Genomic DNA, 16,713 nt, shown 5'->3' with positions numbered 1-16,713 from the left:
GCATTCCCCAAATTTACTGATTATAAGGCAGCATTTCTTAAACCTCCAGATGCTCCTGTTAAACAAAATGATTCTTAGGCCTCACTCAGAGTAATAAGTCCCTCAAGTGATTCTTATTGTCTTGATTTGGGAGACACTGGTCTGGGGTTAAGGGGAGCATAAAATGATCCTCAGAAATGGTTGTTCCTAAAGCAGAGTTTCTTAAGCATTCTTTATCCTGTGGATTTTGTTAGCTTCATGATCCCCTTCTCAGAAGAATGCTTTTTGTTTTGAGACGGAGTCTCACTCTGTCGCCCGGCTGGAGTGCAGTACTACAATCTCGGCTCACTGCAACCTCCACCTCCCGGGTTCAAGCGATTCTCCTGCCTCAGCCTCCTAAGTAGCTGGGATTATAGGCTCATGCCACCAGGCCCAACTAATTTTTGTATTTTTAGTAGAGACGGGGTTTCACCATGTTGGCCAGGCTGGTGTCGAACTCCTGACCTCAGGTGATCCACCCACCTTGGCCTCCTAAAGTGCTGAGATTACAGGCATAAGCCACCACGCTTGGCCAGAAGAATGTTTTTAAAGCATGAAATAAATACAGTGGTTCATAAAGGATATCAATTTTATTGAAATATAGTTATCAAAGTGTTTAAAATATATGTGTTCCTTTAATAATTCATTAAATAACAAGATCTAGTGGCAGGTCCAACATTTGTATAATTTCATAGTAATGATGAGTATAAGTGATGTTTCAAGATGTCTGCAACAATCATAATGTGGTTTGAAAATATAAATATCATCAATGTGCAGGAAGGAGTGTTAAAAAGTTAAACAAAATTTGGGAGGCTGAGGCAGGAGAATCACTTGAACCCGGGAGGTGGAGGTTGCAGTGAGCTGAGATTACACCACTGCACTCCAGCCTGGGCAACAGAGTGAGACTCCATCTCAAAAGGAAAAAAAAAAGTTAAAAAAATTGAGAAAAAAAATCTGTGATTTCTACTGGTCACACTAAAGATTTCTTCTGCTGTAGGTTGATAGCTACATTTGGAATTAAAGGAAATTCTAAATTTCATCTCAGGGAAAATAAGTGAGTAGTTTTATTTACATCCAAGTTGATGGACTCCCCAGATTAAGAACTCCAACTCTAAAGGGATGAATTTTTAGTTATTTGGAAATATCTAAGAGGCAAAAGTAGAAGTACTTCTCTAATTAGCCTCTTCAGTCCATTTTGCTTGCCACATTTGGAGTATTTCTTGGTGGGAGGGTTGCTGTGGGGCAAAACAGAATAATAAATAAGGATTTTTCACTTCTCTTCATCTTAATTTCTCCATCTGTGAAATGGGGGGTTTGTAGCTTATTGGTTCCCAAATGTCATAGCAGATGTCTAGCTGGTTGCACAAGTCATGTAAGGTGGGAGTTGGGCTTGGGGCTCATTATAATTACTCTAGAGTTCCGGGGCTGCCCTGGAAATGCTGGTTTGGTAGACCTGAGGTAGACCCAACAGTTTCTTTTTTTTTTTTTTTTTTTTTTGAGACAGAGTCTTGCTTTGTCACCCAGGCTGGAGTGCAGTGGCATGATCTCGGCTCACCCTCCCGGGTTCAAGCAATTCTTCTGCCTCAGCCTCCCAAGTAGCTGGGATTACATGTACCTGCCATTATGCCCAGCTAATTTTTGTATTTTTAGTAGAGACAGGGTTTTACCATGTTGGCCAGGCTGTTCTCGAACTCCTGACTTCAGGTGGTCCACCCGCCTCAGCCTCCCAAAGTGTGGGGATTACAGGTGTGAGCCACCACACCCGGCCAACAGTTTGTATTTTTAACAAGCAGTCTCTCTTTCCCTTATGCTATAAATTGTGTCCCCCAAAATGCATGTGTTGGAAACTCAATCCCCAATGCAACAGTGTTGGGAGATGGGGCCTAATGAGAGGTGATTAGCCTTGAGGACTCTGCCCTCGTGAATGGATTAATGTTGTTGTGGGAGTGGCTTCCTTATAAAAGGACAAGTTCGGTCCCCTTTTGCCTCTCTTCTGCCCTCCCACCTTCCACCATGGGATGATAGCATGAAAGCCTTTCCCAGATGGAGGTCTCTTGATCTTAGACTTCCAAGCCTCCAGAACTGTAAGAAATAAATCTGTTCTTTGTAAATTACACAGCCTCATGTATTCTGTTGTAGCTCCACAAAATGGACTAATACACCCCCTAACGAAAGTTTAGCTCAGACTGCTCAAAGTTTAGGTGCATTAGAAGTATGGAGGAGCTCATTTCAATATGAGACTCCAAGACTCATCCTCAGAGATACGATATCATTAGAATATGGCCAGGAATTTCTTGTGGTTGGATCACACTGTGGAAATGATGGCAAAAATAATCTCCAAGCCTTTCCAGCTTTAATATTCTATGACTTTTTATCAAAATCCAGAGTTTGGTGAAGAGATCGTGAGAATCTCCTGTTTTTGTTTTCCAGTAGGGAGGTCTTAAATTGCTATCACTTGGGGTTTTTTGAGCTGTGGTAAAACTTTCCTTTAAAAAAACTCACTTCTTTATTTTTAATAATCAATATCATTACAAACTCAAAGATTCCTCCCTTCCTAAAATTTTGCTCTTCTTTCCTTTCATCACCATCCGACCTCGATTGCTTTTTCTGTGGTGCGTTTCCTTGCCTGAACTCATCCTGTTCTATCTTGCTTGACTACCTTTCTTAATCCTCAAGTTATCCTCCTGTCTATACTGGGACCCAAGTAGTCTGAGTTTAGTATTCCAAATGTTCCCCTGGCTGCTTGTACTGCCTTTCTATCCTGATAAAAGTGCTTTAAACATCACAAAAGGTGCTTCACTGAGTGGAACAAAATAAGATGTTTGTGCTTGGAGAGGAAGCTCCGGAGTGCAGACGGTAAAGCAGGAAATTAAAATCTTGAGAGGAAATCTGAGATAGAACTATTTGGGATGCCTCAGAAAAGTTGAGAAAATGTTGCAAACTGATTTAAACAGATAGCCAAGCCAGGAGTCCTCTGAAATATAATCTGTGAGGTCACCTGCTTGGTTTTTGTCCTGAACTTCTCTGCCAGGTTTGAGGACAGAGAATACTGAAGAACGTCAGTGACTGGTCCCTGTGAGCCCCCTTATGTATACCCAAGTGAAGGCTCCTCTGTGTCTTAAAGATGAGAATGATACCAATGAAAGCTGACTGTGGTTCCCACTTACAGACTATCCTCTTCCATCTTTCCAATAAATAGGCCCTAGATTCCACTGGGAATCTGTGAGATCCCTGGGCAGTGTCCAAGGAAGAAACACATAACCTGTGTTAAATCAATTTTTCAATTTGAAAATCATGTGCCACAAACCAGTCCAATCAGAGCACATCTTGATACCTCTACTAGAAATTCTAAGAAAAGGATTTTCTCTCTTGCCGTGAATGGTGTGGTATGGACATGTGAGGCCTATAGCTTGTCCTGTTGCCTGCAGGTAAGGTCAGTATATGGGAAAAGGCAGAGCTGAGAGAATTGTAGGGAAATGGAGCTGGTGCCCTGATGGAACTGTGCCTGCAGCCCACCCTCCCAGAGGACTTTATAAAGTTCCTGGTATGACAGTCAATGCATTCTGTTTTTTCATTTAAGCCAATTGGAGTTAAGTTTTTTTAAACTTATAATTAAAAGTGTCTTAAGTGAGATATTTATGGATCAAAAGTTTTGGTTATCAAAATACTCTATCAGTTGATGACAGCTGTGTCTAACATCAGCTCAAGGTGGAAAATGTTGTTGTCACCTCCATGTTATGCACTGAAATCCATGTCTTCTGACTCCCAGTTCTGAGTCTTTTTCTTGCAGCATGACACTGTGTTGAAATGACATTCATCCCAGTGAATTCCAATAAAGGCAATGTGATACTTTATTGCCTACCTCAGAGCAATTCCCCACCCCTACATCTTTTTAAAATAAAACACACATTTTCATTTTTTCGTTTTTAGCTTCCTTTGCAGCTAAAGGTGGCCTCATGACTAAGTTCTGGCCAATTAAGCTTATGTGAAATCTCTTAGAAACATACTTCAAGCTACTACAGGAAAAGTGCTCTCTCTCTCTCTCATTTACTGCTGTCCCTATCCATCCTATTTTTGAATACTGCCACGGTGCTAGGGGGCTATGGCAACATACAGAACTAGGCCAGCTTGCCAAGGATGGCGAAGAGGAAGGATGGAAATGTCTGGTCTGTGATGACACCATGGGGCAGCTGAACCAACACAACAATTCTTTTCCTCCAGAATTCTGGTTATTTGAAAACATTAAATGTAATTAAGTCACAACTAATCAAGATTTCCAATATTTACAGCCAAAACATTCCTACGTCATAAATACTGGTGTCTGGCAAAATGAGCCAATTTTCCTTTGAAGAAGGTGGATGTGTTCAAATCAAAGCACATGAGGCTATGAATTTGGTGAATCTTTGGATCCCAAAATGGTGTTCTCCTCATGTATATCTTATCTTCCTGGGGGCCCTCAAGCCTATAGCAGTCTCGGTGATCAACATTGCACCCTTTTCTTTTCCAAAGGGAGCTCTTAGGTAAAATTTAGTAATTACTAGAGTAGCTACTCAAACTGCACTATCATTAGGACAAGTTAGTGAGAATAACACTTTGCTTCTTCTTGAGGCACATGGATTTATATATCCATAGCCCATATTTTAAGGGCTCAAAGTGCTCTTTTCTTTCATTAAGGTGCCTCATCTGCCTCTAAGGAAAGACAGGAAAACATTTGAGATTAAGAAAAGTGTAGACTGATGTAAGATAGAGAGACTTGGTCCTCTGTATTCTTCACTGGCTTTAGGGCCTCTTTTTGGTCTTACCAACTTGCTTCAAGACCCAGTCAGTGCCTTGAAGCAAGTTGGTAAGACCAAAAAGAGGCCCTAAAGCCAGTAAGGAGATGTCTCTGCTCCCCCAAATCTTCCTGATGTGCATGTAGATTTTAAAAATCATGCTCTTATTGCTTCTCAGCCTTTTGGTTAAGATCAAATGTAAAAATTATGATCTTGATCACTGAATACCTACACGAAATAACCTGTTGGACAGAGGGCAAAGTATTATGGTTTTTGTGGGGAGAAACCAAGAACTCCACCAGAGCTGTTCTCACGGAAGAAAACCCATAGGTACTGCTACAGTGATTTCTTTAAGATTTCCTGTCATTTTCTGTAGTCTCAGCTGCCCCTCTATGCTCAGCAGTAGGATAGGAGCACCACTATATCAGAAGGTGTGGCTGGAAGGGGATGCCATGGATTTCTAGTGTGGAAAAGTCATGATGTCCGTCTCCTAAACCAGTATATACAGATGGTTTCCAGTATGGTCCAACCAGAGTCCTATAAATAATCACAAATACGTAGCCAACAAACGCCCCTGAGTGGCTTTGTCACAGACACCAAACGCCTGGTTTTATCTTAGAGGGAATAAAAATGCTCATTAGAGTGAAGGTCCACTGCCTATGTTTCTTTCTGACATTCATCCTTCTGGAGGACTTAAGAATCCTTGGAACATATAGAAATGCACAAAAACATTTTAGGAGGATGATGGCAGTGCTATGAGTCATTGACCAATTCATATTGGCTGGTTGCAACTTAAGTGCCTCATTCTTGAACAGAAATGTCACATGCTTTGAATTTTTTTTCAGGCTCATTATTGTTGGATGTCAAATAACAAATAGCTCATCCCCAAACGTCCTCTCACCAAAAAGTCTGACTGTAACAATAGATAGGGAGGCAGATGGTATTAACAGGAACAGCCCATATAATGCATACATTACAGAGAAGATTCATTTCATCATGCATATACCAAATGTTATAATAGTTAGCATGTATTGTGTGCCAGGTAGTATGTTTAGGCTACAGGAAATGAAGAATAAAGATCTAGTCTCTGACTTCAAGGTTGACTCAGACTAATTGGGTTGACAGAAAAATCAAGATAATTATAAGACCCTTCACCCTTCCCACTAGGATTATCCTAACTGGAAAGAATAAATACATATTTTTTCCTGAAGAATTCCCTTAGCCTTTAGATCTACCCAGCCTAGTTGTTTTTCTTCTTTTCTTTTTATTTCTCTATTTTCTTTTTTTCTTTCTTCACATCTCCCCCTTGAGATAATAAGTCTAATTTTAGTTCCCAGCCATTCTTTAACAAAGGTATTAGCATAGGCAGTCTATGTACAAGGTTTTTGCTCTCCCATGATATGTCACACTTAATTAACTGTCACTTTTGCTATCAATATTAACTGAGATATTAATTTGATGAATCTTAATTTCTCTTAATCATAGCATCATTTCGATCCTTCAGTGGATACCTCTTTAAAATGACACACAGTAGAGAGGAGAAATATTAATAGTATACTCAGGTTTTTTTTTTTTTTTTAAATCACATCTTAAGTAACTGCATGTTTTCCTGGTAAGAATATCTGTTTCTTGAACAGATATGGTCATCCTGATTTCCTTGTTAGCAAATGGGTGTTTTGTCTTGACCACCTCCTGGCTCTCTTTTGTACTCCCAATTGAAAATACTTTCAAATTTAATAAATGTTTCTCCCCAAAAGAATTCACCAGGATCTGCTGCACTATCTGTCTGGCAAAGGCTCTGTACTATTCATGGACACGTGGAAAATACACATTTGAGGGTTTTGTCTGTTCCTTTGGTAGCAGAGTCTACGAAGAGCTGGTACCCAGGAGGAAACAGCAAAGAGGGACTGAACCATCGAAAGAAGTCTGATCTGTTTGCTGGTCATTCTTTCTATCTTTCCCTACATTCACTAATTTTTTTATATATATAATTCTTTTTTTCCCCCTGGCCTCACATCCCTCCTGCACACCCTTACCCTCATATACATTGAGCACTGGTGAAGATGCCTTCTGGACTGCCTCACCCAGCCCACCATGTCATTGAGACATGTCTGGCACAGAGAATAAACTCTAGGCCATATTAGGAAGAGTTCCATCACTCAAATCCTGTCACCTGAACACTGGAGACCCACGAACAGAATCATTCTCAGCGCCCTGGTTCTGACACAGGTGGAGGATGGGATGGTGACTGTTTTCCAGAGCTTTAACGCTCTCATTAAAGGGAGAATTAGAGTTTTCCTTTCTTCCTCAGTTCCTGACTGTTTGGGGAGTCTTCTGAGCCCCGAAGGCCGGAACTCAGGGAAGACAAATACAAGCACAGTCATAGAGACAGCATGTGCCTGAAGTCTACTCACCTCCAGGTATACCACCCAGGGCATCACCAAGGTGGCCACCAGCAAGTCTGCCACAGCCAGGCTCACTACTAGGTAGTTGGTGGTAGTCTGCAGGGCCCGCTCCTTCAGCACAGCCATGCATACCAGGCCATTGCCGAAGACGATGGCCAGGATGAGCGCGCAGTAGGAGAGGGCATAGTAGGCATGTGGGCGGGCCTGGCTGGCACCTGTGGAGTTCTCCACCCCACAGGTGTAGTTCAGGTGGCCACTCAGCTGGCTCAGAGGTGCCATAGCCCAGGGGGAGGTACGTGATGCCAAGGGGCTTCCTGTGAGGAGACAGAAAACAATATTAATAAAATCAGACTCTTTGGAGCTTGGTTGCTTAGTTACATTTTTTTATTTATTGCATCAACAAATATTTATTGAGCATTTTCTATATAGTAGGCACTGTTGTGAGAGTTGGAGATACAGCAATGAACAAAACAGATAAAATCTAATTCCTCCTCTTTGAAGCTCCCATTCTAGAGGGGAAGACAGATAATAAACAAGACAAATAAAAGATGTGGTGTGTTCGATAATGATATGTATATTGGAGACAAATCAAGGAGGGGGGTAAGTAATGGGTGAAGATTGTATGTATGTGAGTGAGTATCTGAGTATAATCAGGAACTCCTCATGGAGAAATCAGCAATTGAGTCAAGACCTGGAGAAGATCAAGAAGCAGACCATGCAGATATCAGATGGGATAGCAGTCTGAGCAGTGAGAACAGCAGGTGCCAGCAAGAAAGGCTAGCACATAGAAGGCATAGGACGGAGGCCAGTGAGGCTGAAGACAAGTGAGGCAGGAGTAGAATAGGAGGGTGTGAGGTAGAGAGATTGTGCAGGGCTATTGAAAGTACCATGCTTGGACTCTGAGTGAGACGGGAAGCTGTTGCAGGATTACAAACCCAGCTCTACTGCTTCCTAACTCTGGGACCTTATGCATACTACTTTACCTCTCTGAGCTCCAGATTATTCCCATGTAAAATGTGGGAATAATGAAACCCATCTATCTTAGTCCATTTTGGGTTGCTATTACAGAACACCTGAGTCTGGGTAATTTATAAAGAGCAGACATTTATTCTCTCACAGTTCTGAAGGCTAGGGGAAGACATAAGGCCTGCGACTTTGGGTGTAACCCTGAAACCCAAGCGAAAGTGACTCTTGCCCCAGGCTGAGTCCTCCTATAGAGGAGCCTACTCTGGTCTTCTGCTATGGTTTGAGTGTTTGTGTCTCCCTAAATTCATATGTAGAAATCCTAACACCCAATATGATGGTATTAGGAGGTGGGGGTCTTTGAGAGGTGATTAGGTTATGAGGACAGAGCCCTCATGTATAAGATTAGTGCTTTTATAAAAGAGACCCAGATAGCTAGCTAATCTCTTTTACCATGGGAGGACACAGTGAAAAGACAGCCATTTGTGAACCAGAAAGCAGGCCCTCACCAGACACTGAATCTTCTGGTGCCTTGATCTTGGACTTCCCAGCCTTCAGAACTGTGAAAAATAAATATCTGTTGTTTATAAGCTACTCAGTTTATGGTATTTTGTGATAGCAGCCCAAAAGGACTAAGGCACCCTCTACTGGTTATGCCTCTAGCCCCTACAGGATGATGTTGTAACCTCCCACAGTGCCAAGGAGAAGGTCCACTAAGTTTCCAACCCTGTCTAGACCACACTCAGGGAATTCTCTGCCCAACTGCTCAGAGCCTGTTTCCAGGACATCATGGGCCTCATTCTAAATCTGTCACCCTGAGGGAGACTATGCCATAAATGTGTAGGGTTCCTGGGGCCAAGTGGTGGCTTTCAGTTAGAGCTCAGTCAAATAGATTCTATGTAGCCTGAGGTGGGGAGATAAGAGTCCAGGGTCCCTGAGGCAGGTTAGGGGTGGGGGCCCAGCTTCTCCTATATAGTCACATTTTGTATGGAATTTTGAAGGGTCCAGGAATCTTAAATTCAAACTTGGCCTTCCACGTTGTTACGAAGGTGTATTCATCAAGGTGGGAAGATGAAACATTTTACTCAATGGTTTGTTGGTTATGACTTTAAAATATTTAAACATGGTACATATGGACCTTTATGGGAACTCTCTCTCCAGGCCCTGGCAAAAGTAGAGGCTGGCTTGGTGGCCAGAATTTGCCCTCAAGCTAGGTATCTGTAGCTCGCCCTTGATTAGGAGACTGGCCTAATCATGGCTGTCATTTTGTACCTCACTTTGAAATGTTTCAGCCTGAAATGTGAAAGAGTTAAAATGAGCAAATAATTGGGAAAGGGTGACAAACTTGGAATGAATTTAGAGAATTGTTTAAAAAAATTGTCCTTTATCTTGGCACACTGTTTGCACTCAATGTATTTTAAAACATAATAATAATTCTTGATAATAGTTATAATTTTCTCATTATTCAGAGGAGGGCAGCCGCTACCCTGGAGATAGCACCGCTGCTGCCAAGAGCTTTTGGAAAAATACAATGCTTTCTGATTGTTCAAGGATATTTCCACTTTAAGGCAGGCTCAGGCCCAAATGTCTTCCCTTTCACAACTGGGCCACTTTGGAACACAGTGGCCAGAATCCCTCTTTTCTGGGGTCTGCAGTGGTGAATAATGTCTTAGCTTCCTCTCACCTGCCAAGTAAGAGGGAGGCATAAAACCTTAGGATATTTGTTACCCTTTGGCTGGACTTTTTACTCTGCCAAGAGGTTTGACAGCTACCTAAAAATAGTATAGCTGAATGCCAGTGGCTAATTATACGAAGGGAAACCCTCAACTCTGAAAATCAATTCTGAGCCTGATGTTGGAATCACAGTTGCATGGATTTCTGATTTCTAATTTATTTTTTCCACATCTGATCTTAGGTCCTTTATAGCAGCAGTTAGGTTAAACTGTGATTGTTCAGGTAGTTTCTGATGAGTTGTAGATGTGGGAGATGAAAGCAAAGATGCGTGAGATGCTAGATTACTCTGTCTCTCAGCTAATTGTTTCAACTTCCTCCCTGCTTAGATTTTTTTTTTTTTTTTTTTTTTTAAACCAGAGTTGCTTATATAACACAGAACTGAGCTGGGCTTTCTTCTTTCTTTTCCCTCTGTTAGATATGCTAACAGATAGGAAACGGGTCTCAGGTAGGAAGAAGCAAAGAGCCTAGAGAATTCATTAACTCAATCACTCTCTAAGTAATTTACAATGATAGGCTGGTTTCCTCATCAGCAAAATGGAGATAATCATATCCACTCCATAAGGTCATTATGAAGATTAAATGAAATTTTATACATGAAGTTTGGCACTACTGACAATTTGGGCTGAATAATTCTTTGTTGAGGAGGTTGTCCTGTGCAGTGTGGGGTGTTTAACAGCGTCCTTTACATATACCCACTAGATGCCAGTAGCATACCCCTCCCCACAAGTTGGGACAATAAAAAATGCTTCTAGATGTTGCCAAATATCCCAGGGGAGGGGGGCAAAATTGCTCTCCCCATTAACAATCATCACTCTAGCATAATGTCTGGCACATAGCACCAGAAATATAGTTGCTTTTACTGTTAAGAGGAAAGTGGGAATAGATGAAGAGTTAAATAATCTACAATTGTAGAGTATCTAGTGAACTTGGAAATGATGACATTCATGGTGACCTCAGCAAACAGTGTTAGGAGTTAAAAGTGGGTAGGAGGTAAAATAATAGAGAAGGCAGAGAAATAGAAGAGTACTCCTGGCTTCATTCTTTTAAGATTCATTACATATAACACTACTTACACATTTTAATGAGCTTTTAAATGCCTTACAAAGTATTGATTTATCTTGGTCTTTATAGTTTGTTCTGGCATCTCTTAGAGTGAGTGCATAACCTATTTAAAAAGGCAGGGGAACAGAGAGTGGTTAGGTCCCCATCAGTTATGACATTTGTCCTGCTTTGCTGATGTTCAGTCCCTCAGTGCTGAATAACAGTCCGCCTGAAACACTCGTGGGGTTCCTCCTTAGTACCTCATTAAGACTTACAGAGTTTTAATTATTTGTTCTCTTTCTGTAAGAGAACAAATGAAGATGAAGACAACTACATCTAGGCTACTACTGTGTGTCAAGTACGAGTACTTTACATGCATTTTAATACTTACAGCAGCCCTAAAGGTGGATAATGATCTATTTCTTTTATGGATTAAAAAAACTGAGAGATCAATTACTTTCTCAAGATTACGCAATGTGTAAGGGGCTGATTTGAACCAAGCTTTATCTCAGGCATTCTTAAATCCCAAACTCATAATTATCTAATGGGTCTCTGCTGGGCATGGAAGTTGATGTTAATCATTCCCAGCCCTGCTTGGGGGCTCATTTCTGTAATACCAGCACTTTGGGAGGCTGAGGTGGGAGGATCACTTGAGGCTGGGAGTTTGAGACCAGCCTGGGCAAAATAGTGAGACTCCATCTTTGCAAAAATAAAATAAAAGAAAAATTAGCTGCGTGTGATGCCATGTGCTTGTATTCCCAGCTACTTGAAAAGCTGAGGCAGGAAGATTGCTTGAGTCCAAGAGTTAGAGGCTGCAGTGAGCTATAATTGTACCACTGCACTCCAGCCTGGGTGACAGAGCAAGATCCTGTCTCAAAGAAAAAACCCCACAAAACTCATTCCCAAGTTGAGGTGGATTTTACTCAACCCAGAACAAAACACTTCAGTAACAGGGTTCCATGATACATCTTCACTCATTTCACAGATCTCTGGCTGTTGCCACATCTAATCTTTTACTCAGATGCCTCCTGACACCAGTCTCCAGAGCTTTTCTGGTCTGGGCTATAATTTGGACTTGCTATATTGCCTGATAAAATTAATGATTATAGCTAAAGTTTATAAGCATTATCATCATTCAACCTCACAGCAACCTGATGAAGAAGGTAAGCACTATTATCATATCAAGTTTTCTAGATAAAAAAGGTGAGTCACAGAGAGGTTAAATATCTTGCTGAGAACACAAACCAGTAAATGATGGAGTTGATTCAACCCAAGATTTGTCTGATTCCAGAGTTCATGTTCTTAACTATGCCACTTAAGTATGCCACTTTTAGGGGTGAGGCAGACAAATGTGAAATGGGTACTAATTTTAAAATCTCACTTGTTCAGAGTATCTTATGCACATCATCTGACTAGGCTTGGTGAAGTAATGCAGGTGCACACTGCTCATAGAACCAGTGGGAGTCACATTGTTATTATTATTAGAGATAGTCTTTAGCATTTCTATGCTACTTTCTTCTTGCAAATTGCTGCCTATTTTCCTAAAAAAGATTCACAAATGCATTGCAATACATAGCATATTTATGTATTTGGGCACATTTACATTGTTGGTAAATGTACAGAGAAAAACTGTTGCTGGTTACTGAGGTCCAGTAGCTAAGATAATGGTTTTTCCCCCTCATTAAACCTGTCTAGTAAAGCAGAGCATACTCACTTTCCATCACAACCTCTAAAGGCTGAGCATCTTACCATTCTGATCAGAGATAAAATGGGGAACTCAGAAAATAAATCAATAAGCAAATATTAATTGACGACCAACTTCAATGCATTAGAAATTGAATCTGATATTGAGTAGAAACTGTTCTGTATTTGCTTTAATGCATATTCTATAATAAACAGCCTTCTGTATGGATGCTTAAATATTAGGCACCCATTTGGATACTATCAGTATTTTCCTTGCTCAATACCCTTGCTCACTGCTAGCCACACAGACCCTTGAAAATATTCAACTACAAATAAATGAGTGCCTGAGTAAGAATCTTTCTCATCTTGTCTCTACTTCTCCTTGACTATAAGAGATCCCAATGCCATGTCAAGCAGTGGTTCTTCACTCTTACCTAAGAACAGATATTTTACAAACCCTTTAGTATCAATAAGCAAAGGGCTTCACCTGTAAAGAGAAACAGTCATGCACAATGAGTTTAGAATCCAAGTTTCACTTTGCTATTGCTGCATTATTATACATGCATGCATTTTGATGGTATTCAATTAAACTAAATGCATGAACTGGAACAAATACCTAATTGCAATGACTTCTGTTGCCCCAGTAAGCTACAGCAAGCAATGGAAGTCTCACAATTAAATAACAACAATACCCTAAAAATCATATACCATCATCAAAGGAAACATACACAATCATCATCTCAAGTACTACATATCTCTGCTGGGAATAATTGGATTCTGACTTGGAAACAGCCTGACTTTAAATAGACCATTGAAAATAGTGCCTCTCCAAACCTTCAGCTCTGAATTGCCAGGGTGCTGAATTGAGGAGTTTAAAATAACAGACCCTTACAATTAAGTAAAATCCTTAAGAGGAATACAATCAACTTCCATACAAATCCTAGAATAATAACCGCTTTTTGTTTTCTATCTTTTAATTCTTCCTTGATATAGCTTCTAGAGTCCACAAGGTACATTTTGGGGAAAAAAATAGAAGAAAAAGGAATATAAAAGGTTTCTGCTGTCTAACCACTTAGAAGAAAAAGAAAACCATTTCCTCAGGGCTTTGGTTTTTAAATAAGAGTGGGTATTGAGTTTTAATGCATATTTTTAGAGATCCACAGAACCCCAAGCTGATTAAATAACCTTGAGGAAAATACTATGTACTAAATTAGAAACGAAAAGAAAAATTACTTACCCTAAAATTTTCTTCTGATTTCTGGAGACCGAGGAGTTTACCACTTCGGCTCCTGCAGCCATTTACTGACAGCAGACATACCCAAGCAAAGCAAACTTTGCCTTTCTCAGGACTCAGAAACTATGAAATGAACAGAAAGAAATCACCCATTTTTTGCCTCTAAGGTGAAATTACTTGAGTGCTGCTCTTCCAGCTTCTCTATTAGACCTTAGTGCACGTTTCATAGCTGCTTTCGAATGTATCCGTTTTCTGTAGAGGATTTGGGAGGGACCCTAAACTGAGCATTGCTTGGGTCAGCCGCTCAGAGGTTCTGTCCTTGGTGCTGAAAGAGAGATGGAGTAGGCACAAGCAGGATCCGTTTTCTACCTCGCTCTCTTTTCCTCTTTGTCTCTATCTGCTCTGGTACTGTGCTTTTTAGTACATGTGTATTTTCTCCTCAGTGCTCTTTTTAATCTTAGTTTTTCCACTGTTTTTACCTTTATGCTTTAATTTCTCTTGAATAACTCTCACCTTCCTCAGTTTAATTGCCTTTCCAGATTCTGGTGGGTGTAAAAATGATTAGTTCAGAAGAAGGAACAGATCTTCAAATTGATACCACAATTGGTTAATGGAAATCAGTACAATTTAAAACACAATTGACAGGATAATTGAACTTGGAGGTGTAAGCCTGTCTGGGAAAAGAAGGTTAAAGGAAACATATTACAAAGGCAGCAAAACTGAGGCATGGCGTATAACTGGCAATAAAGATGAAATAAGCTTAATACTGTAAGAAATGTTAAATGTTTACTTAGCAGCACTTCTTGTTTTCAGAGAACTTCACAAATATTTGCCAATTCATTCTTACTGCTTCTCTGTGATATATGTGCATATATATCTTTTAAAAAACTGGTTTAGAACAAGCTAAAGTGAGATGCAACCAAGGGCAATATCAGTGAAAGTCAGGAGTAGAACACAAACAATCCTAACTTATGGTCACTTATTCATCTTACATTTTACTGTGGAATCCTAACCATTTCCTGTTATCTCTCTCCTTTTTTTCTCCTCTGTTTAGGCAATGTGGTAATTCTTCGGCTGTTTTCTCTGCCAACAGTGGATGTACTTGGCAACTGCAGTGCAGTCATGGGGAACCTAGTTCTCTTTTGACTATGATGGAGACCTCTGCTGGCTGAAAAAGAAGGCAGCAGCATCAACAAGGTCTAAATACTGCTATTGATAACAACCATCATTTATTGAGCATGTACTTTTAGCCAGTCATTTTAATGTGTTGCTCCTTTTAATCTTTTCAACAACCCTAAGGCAGGTACTATTTTTTGCCACCCTTAATTTATGAGTAGGAAAATTAAAGCATAGAGTGGTTAGTATAATGTCTGAAAGTCATACAGCTAACAAGTGGCTGACCCAGGATTTGGATCTAAACATCCTAATTCTCTTAACCACTATGACACAGTCTTCCAAAGGCAGAAAATTTAAACTTCCCAGAAGACAGATAATATGTCAGAGAGAATAATAATTATGACAATAATAATAATGTTAATAATACATTTGTATGTAATTATATTTAATAATCATTTAGATGATTTAGAAAATCATTTTGTAAATTATGTTCTTGTTTGTATGTTACAGCAATCTTCATAATGCCATTTTTATAGAGGCTGTTATGGACTAATTTGTGTCCTTCCAAAATTCAAATGTTGAAGCCCTAACCTTAGAACATGACTGTATTTGGATGTAAGATCTTTGAAGTGTGAATTAAGTTAAAATGGGCCCTGGAGGGTATGCTCTAATCCAATATGACTGGTTTCCTTATAAGAAAAAGAAGAGACACCAGAAATGTGCACACAGAGGAAAGGACACAGGAAGATGGCATCCGTCTGCAAGCCAAGGAGAGGGGTCTTGCAGGAGAGGCCAAACCTGCCAACCTGTTGATTTTAGACTTCTACCCTTCAAAACGGTGCAAAAATAAATTTCTTTTGTTTAATTCACCTAGCCTGTGGCGTTTTGTTATGGCATCCCTAGCAAACAAATACAGAGGCTTAGAGAGGTTAGGTGCCATATCCAAGGTTGCCCATAATTTATTGGGCATAAAAGTATTAGTTATATGATATAACTATATTGAACATGCCCTAAGACTGGAACTCCTGGGTTGAATGTGAACTCCAAGGCTTTTCTTCCCTTGGATAAGGGGACCAAGAGAATATGCACTGCTAAAACTTGGCTTGTCTGACATGTAAAAGCAGGGAGTAATGTTAGGCTGGAGCAGAATGAAGCAAATACTTTCTAAGGAGTTAAGAACCTCATATCACTCACTTTCAGCAACATGGTTTTTACCTTTCAGTATCTTATGTTTATTTTCTTTAACATTGGAAGATATTGTGCCTAATGATAATGCTATCCTGATAATGCGTGAATGTAGTAGGAAGAACCCTATTTCTAGACTTTCTGTGTTGAGAACACATATTCTCTCTTCAAGGGCAGTTGTAAATGCTGGCAAGATACTCTTCAGCATGTTTTTAGTGTCTTTCTTTGGCAAAATTAAAAGGAAGATAAAGAGGGATATAGACTCTAATTCTATGTAGGAACAAGAGACAGGAAAATTAATTGACATGCCTAAAATCACACATCTAGGCAGTCAACTCTGTTCTGACTTAACTCTCTGTGGTAGATTCCTTGACCCCCACGGTGAATGGGGAGGGATTGGTGTGGAAATAGAAGAGAAGCAGGGTCAATGAGGTAATTCTTTCTCTCTGGACTTCACTATAGGTGAAGATTAGCAGTTGCTCCTTTTATCCAGCACTTTCCATTCATACAACACCAAACAGTTTTATACTTTTAAGTAAATGGAACCCTTATTCATGATTGG

The 16,713-nt window shown here is 40.1% G+C and overlaps 1 protein-coding gene across 1 annotated transcript in view; it reads right to left on the bottom strand.

The window, feature by feature from the left end:
- DRD3 (dopamine receptor D3) overlaps positions 1–14,250 on the bottom strand; it is a 50,523-nt gene extending 36,273 nt beyond the window's left edge. Inside the window, exons 1-2 of the mRNA NM_001289897.1 lie at positions 13,854–14,250; positions 7,205–7,509 (exon numbers count right to left, since the gene is read on the bottom strand). Of these exons, the coding sequence (NP_001276826.1) occupies positions 7,205–7,474 (270 nt within the window). The 5' untranslated portion in view covers positions 7,475–7,509; positions 13,854–14,250. The remainder of the gene's footprint in view (positions 1–7,204; positions 7,510–13,853) is intronic.
- Positions 14,251–16,713: the final 2,463 nt, after the last annotated feature.

This window comes from Macaca mulatta, chromosome 2 (genome assembly GCF_049350105.2).
Source record: "Macaca mulatta isolate MMU2019108-1 chromosome 2, T2T-MMU8v2.0, whole genome shotgun sequence".
Classification (NCBI taxonomy): Eukaryota; Metazoa; Chordata; class Mammalia; order Primates; family Cercopithecidae; genus Macaca; species Macaca mulatta.
Note: the sequence above shows the minus strand (reverse complement) of the source record. Positions and strands in the feature narration are given on the sequence as shown.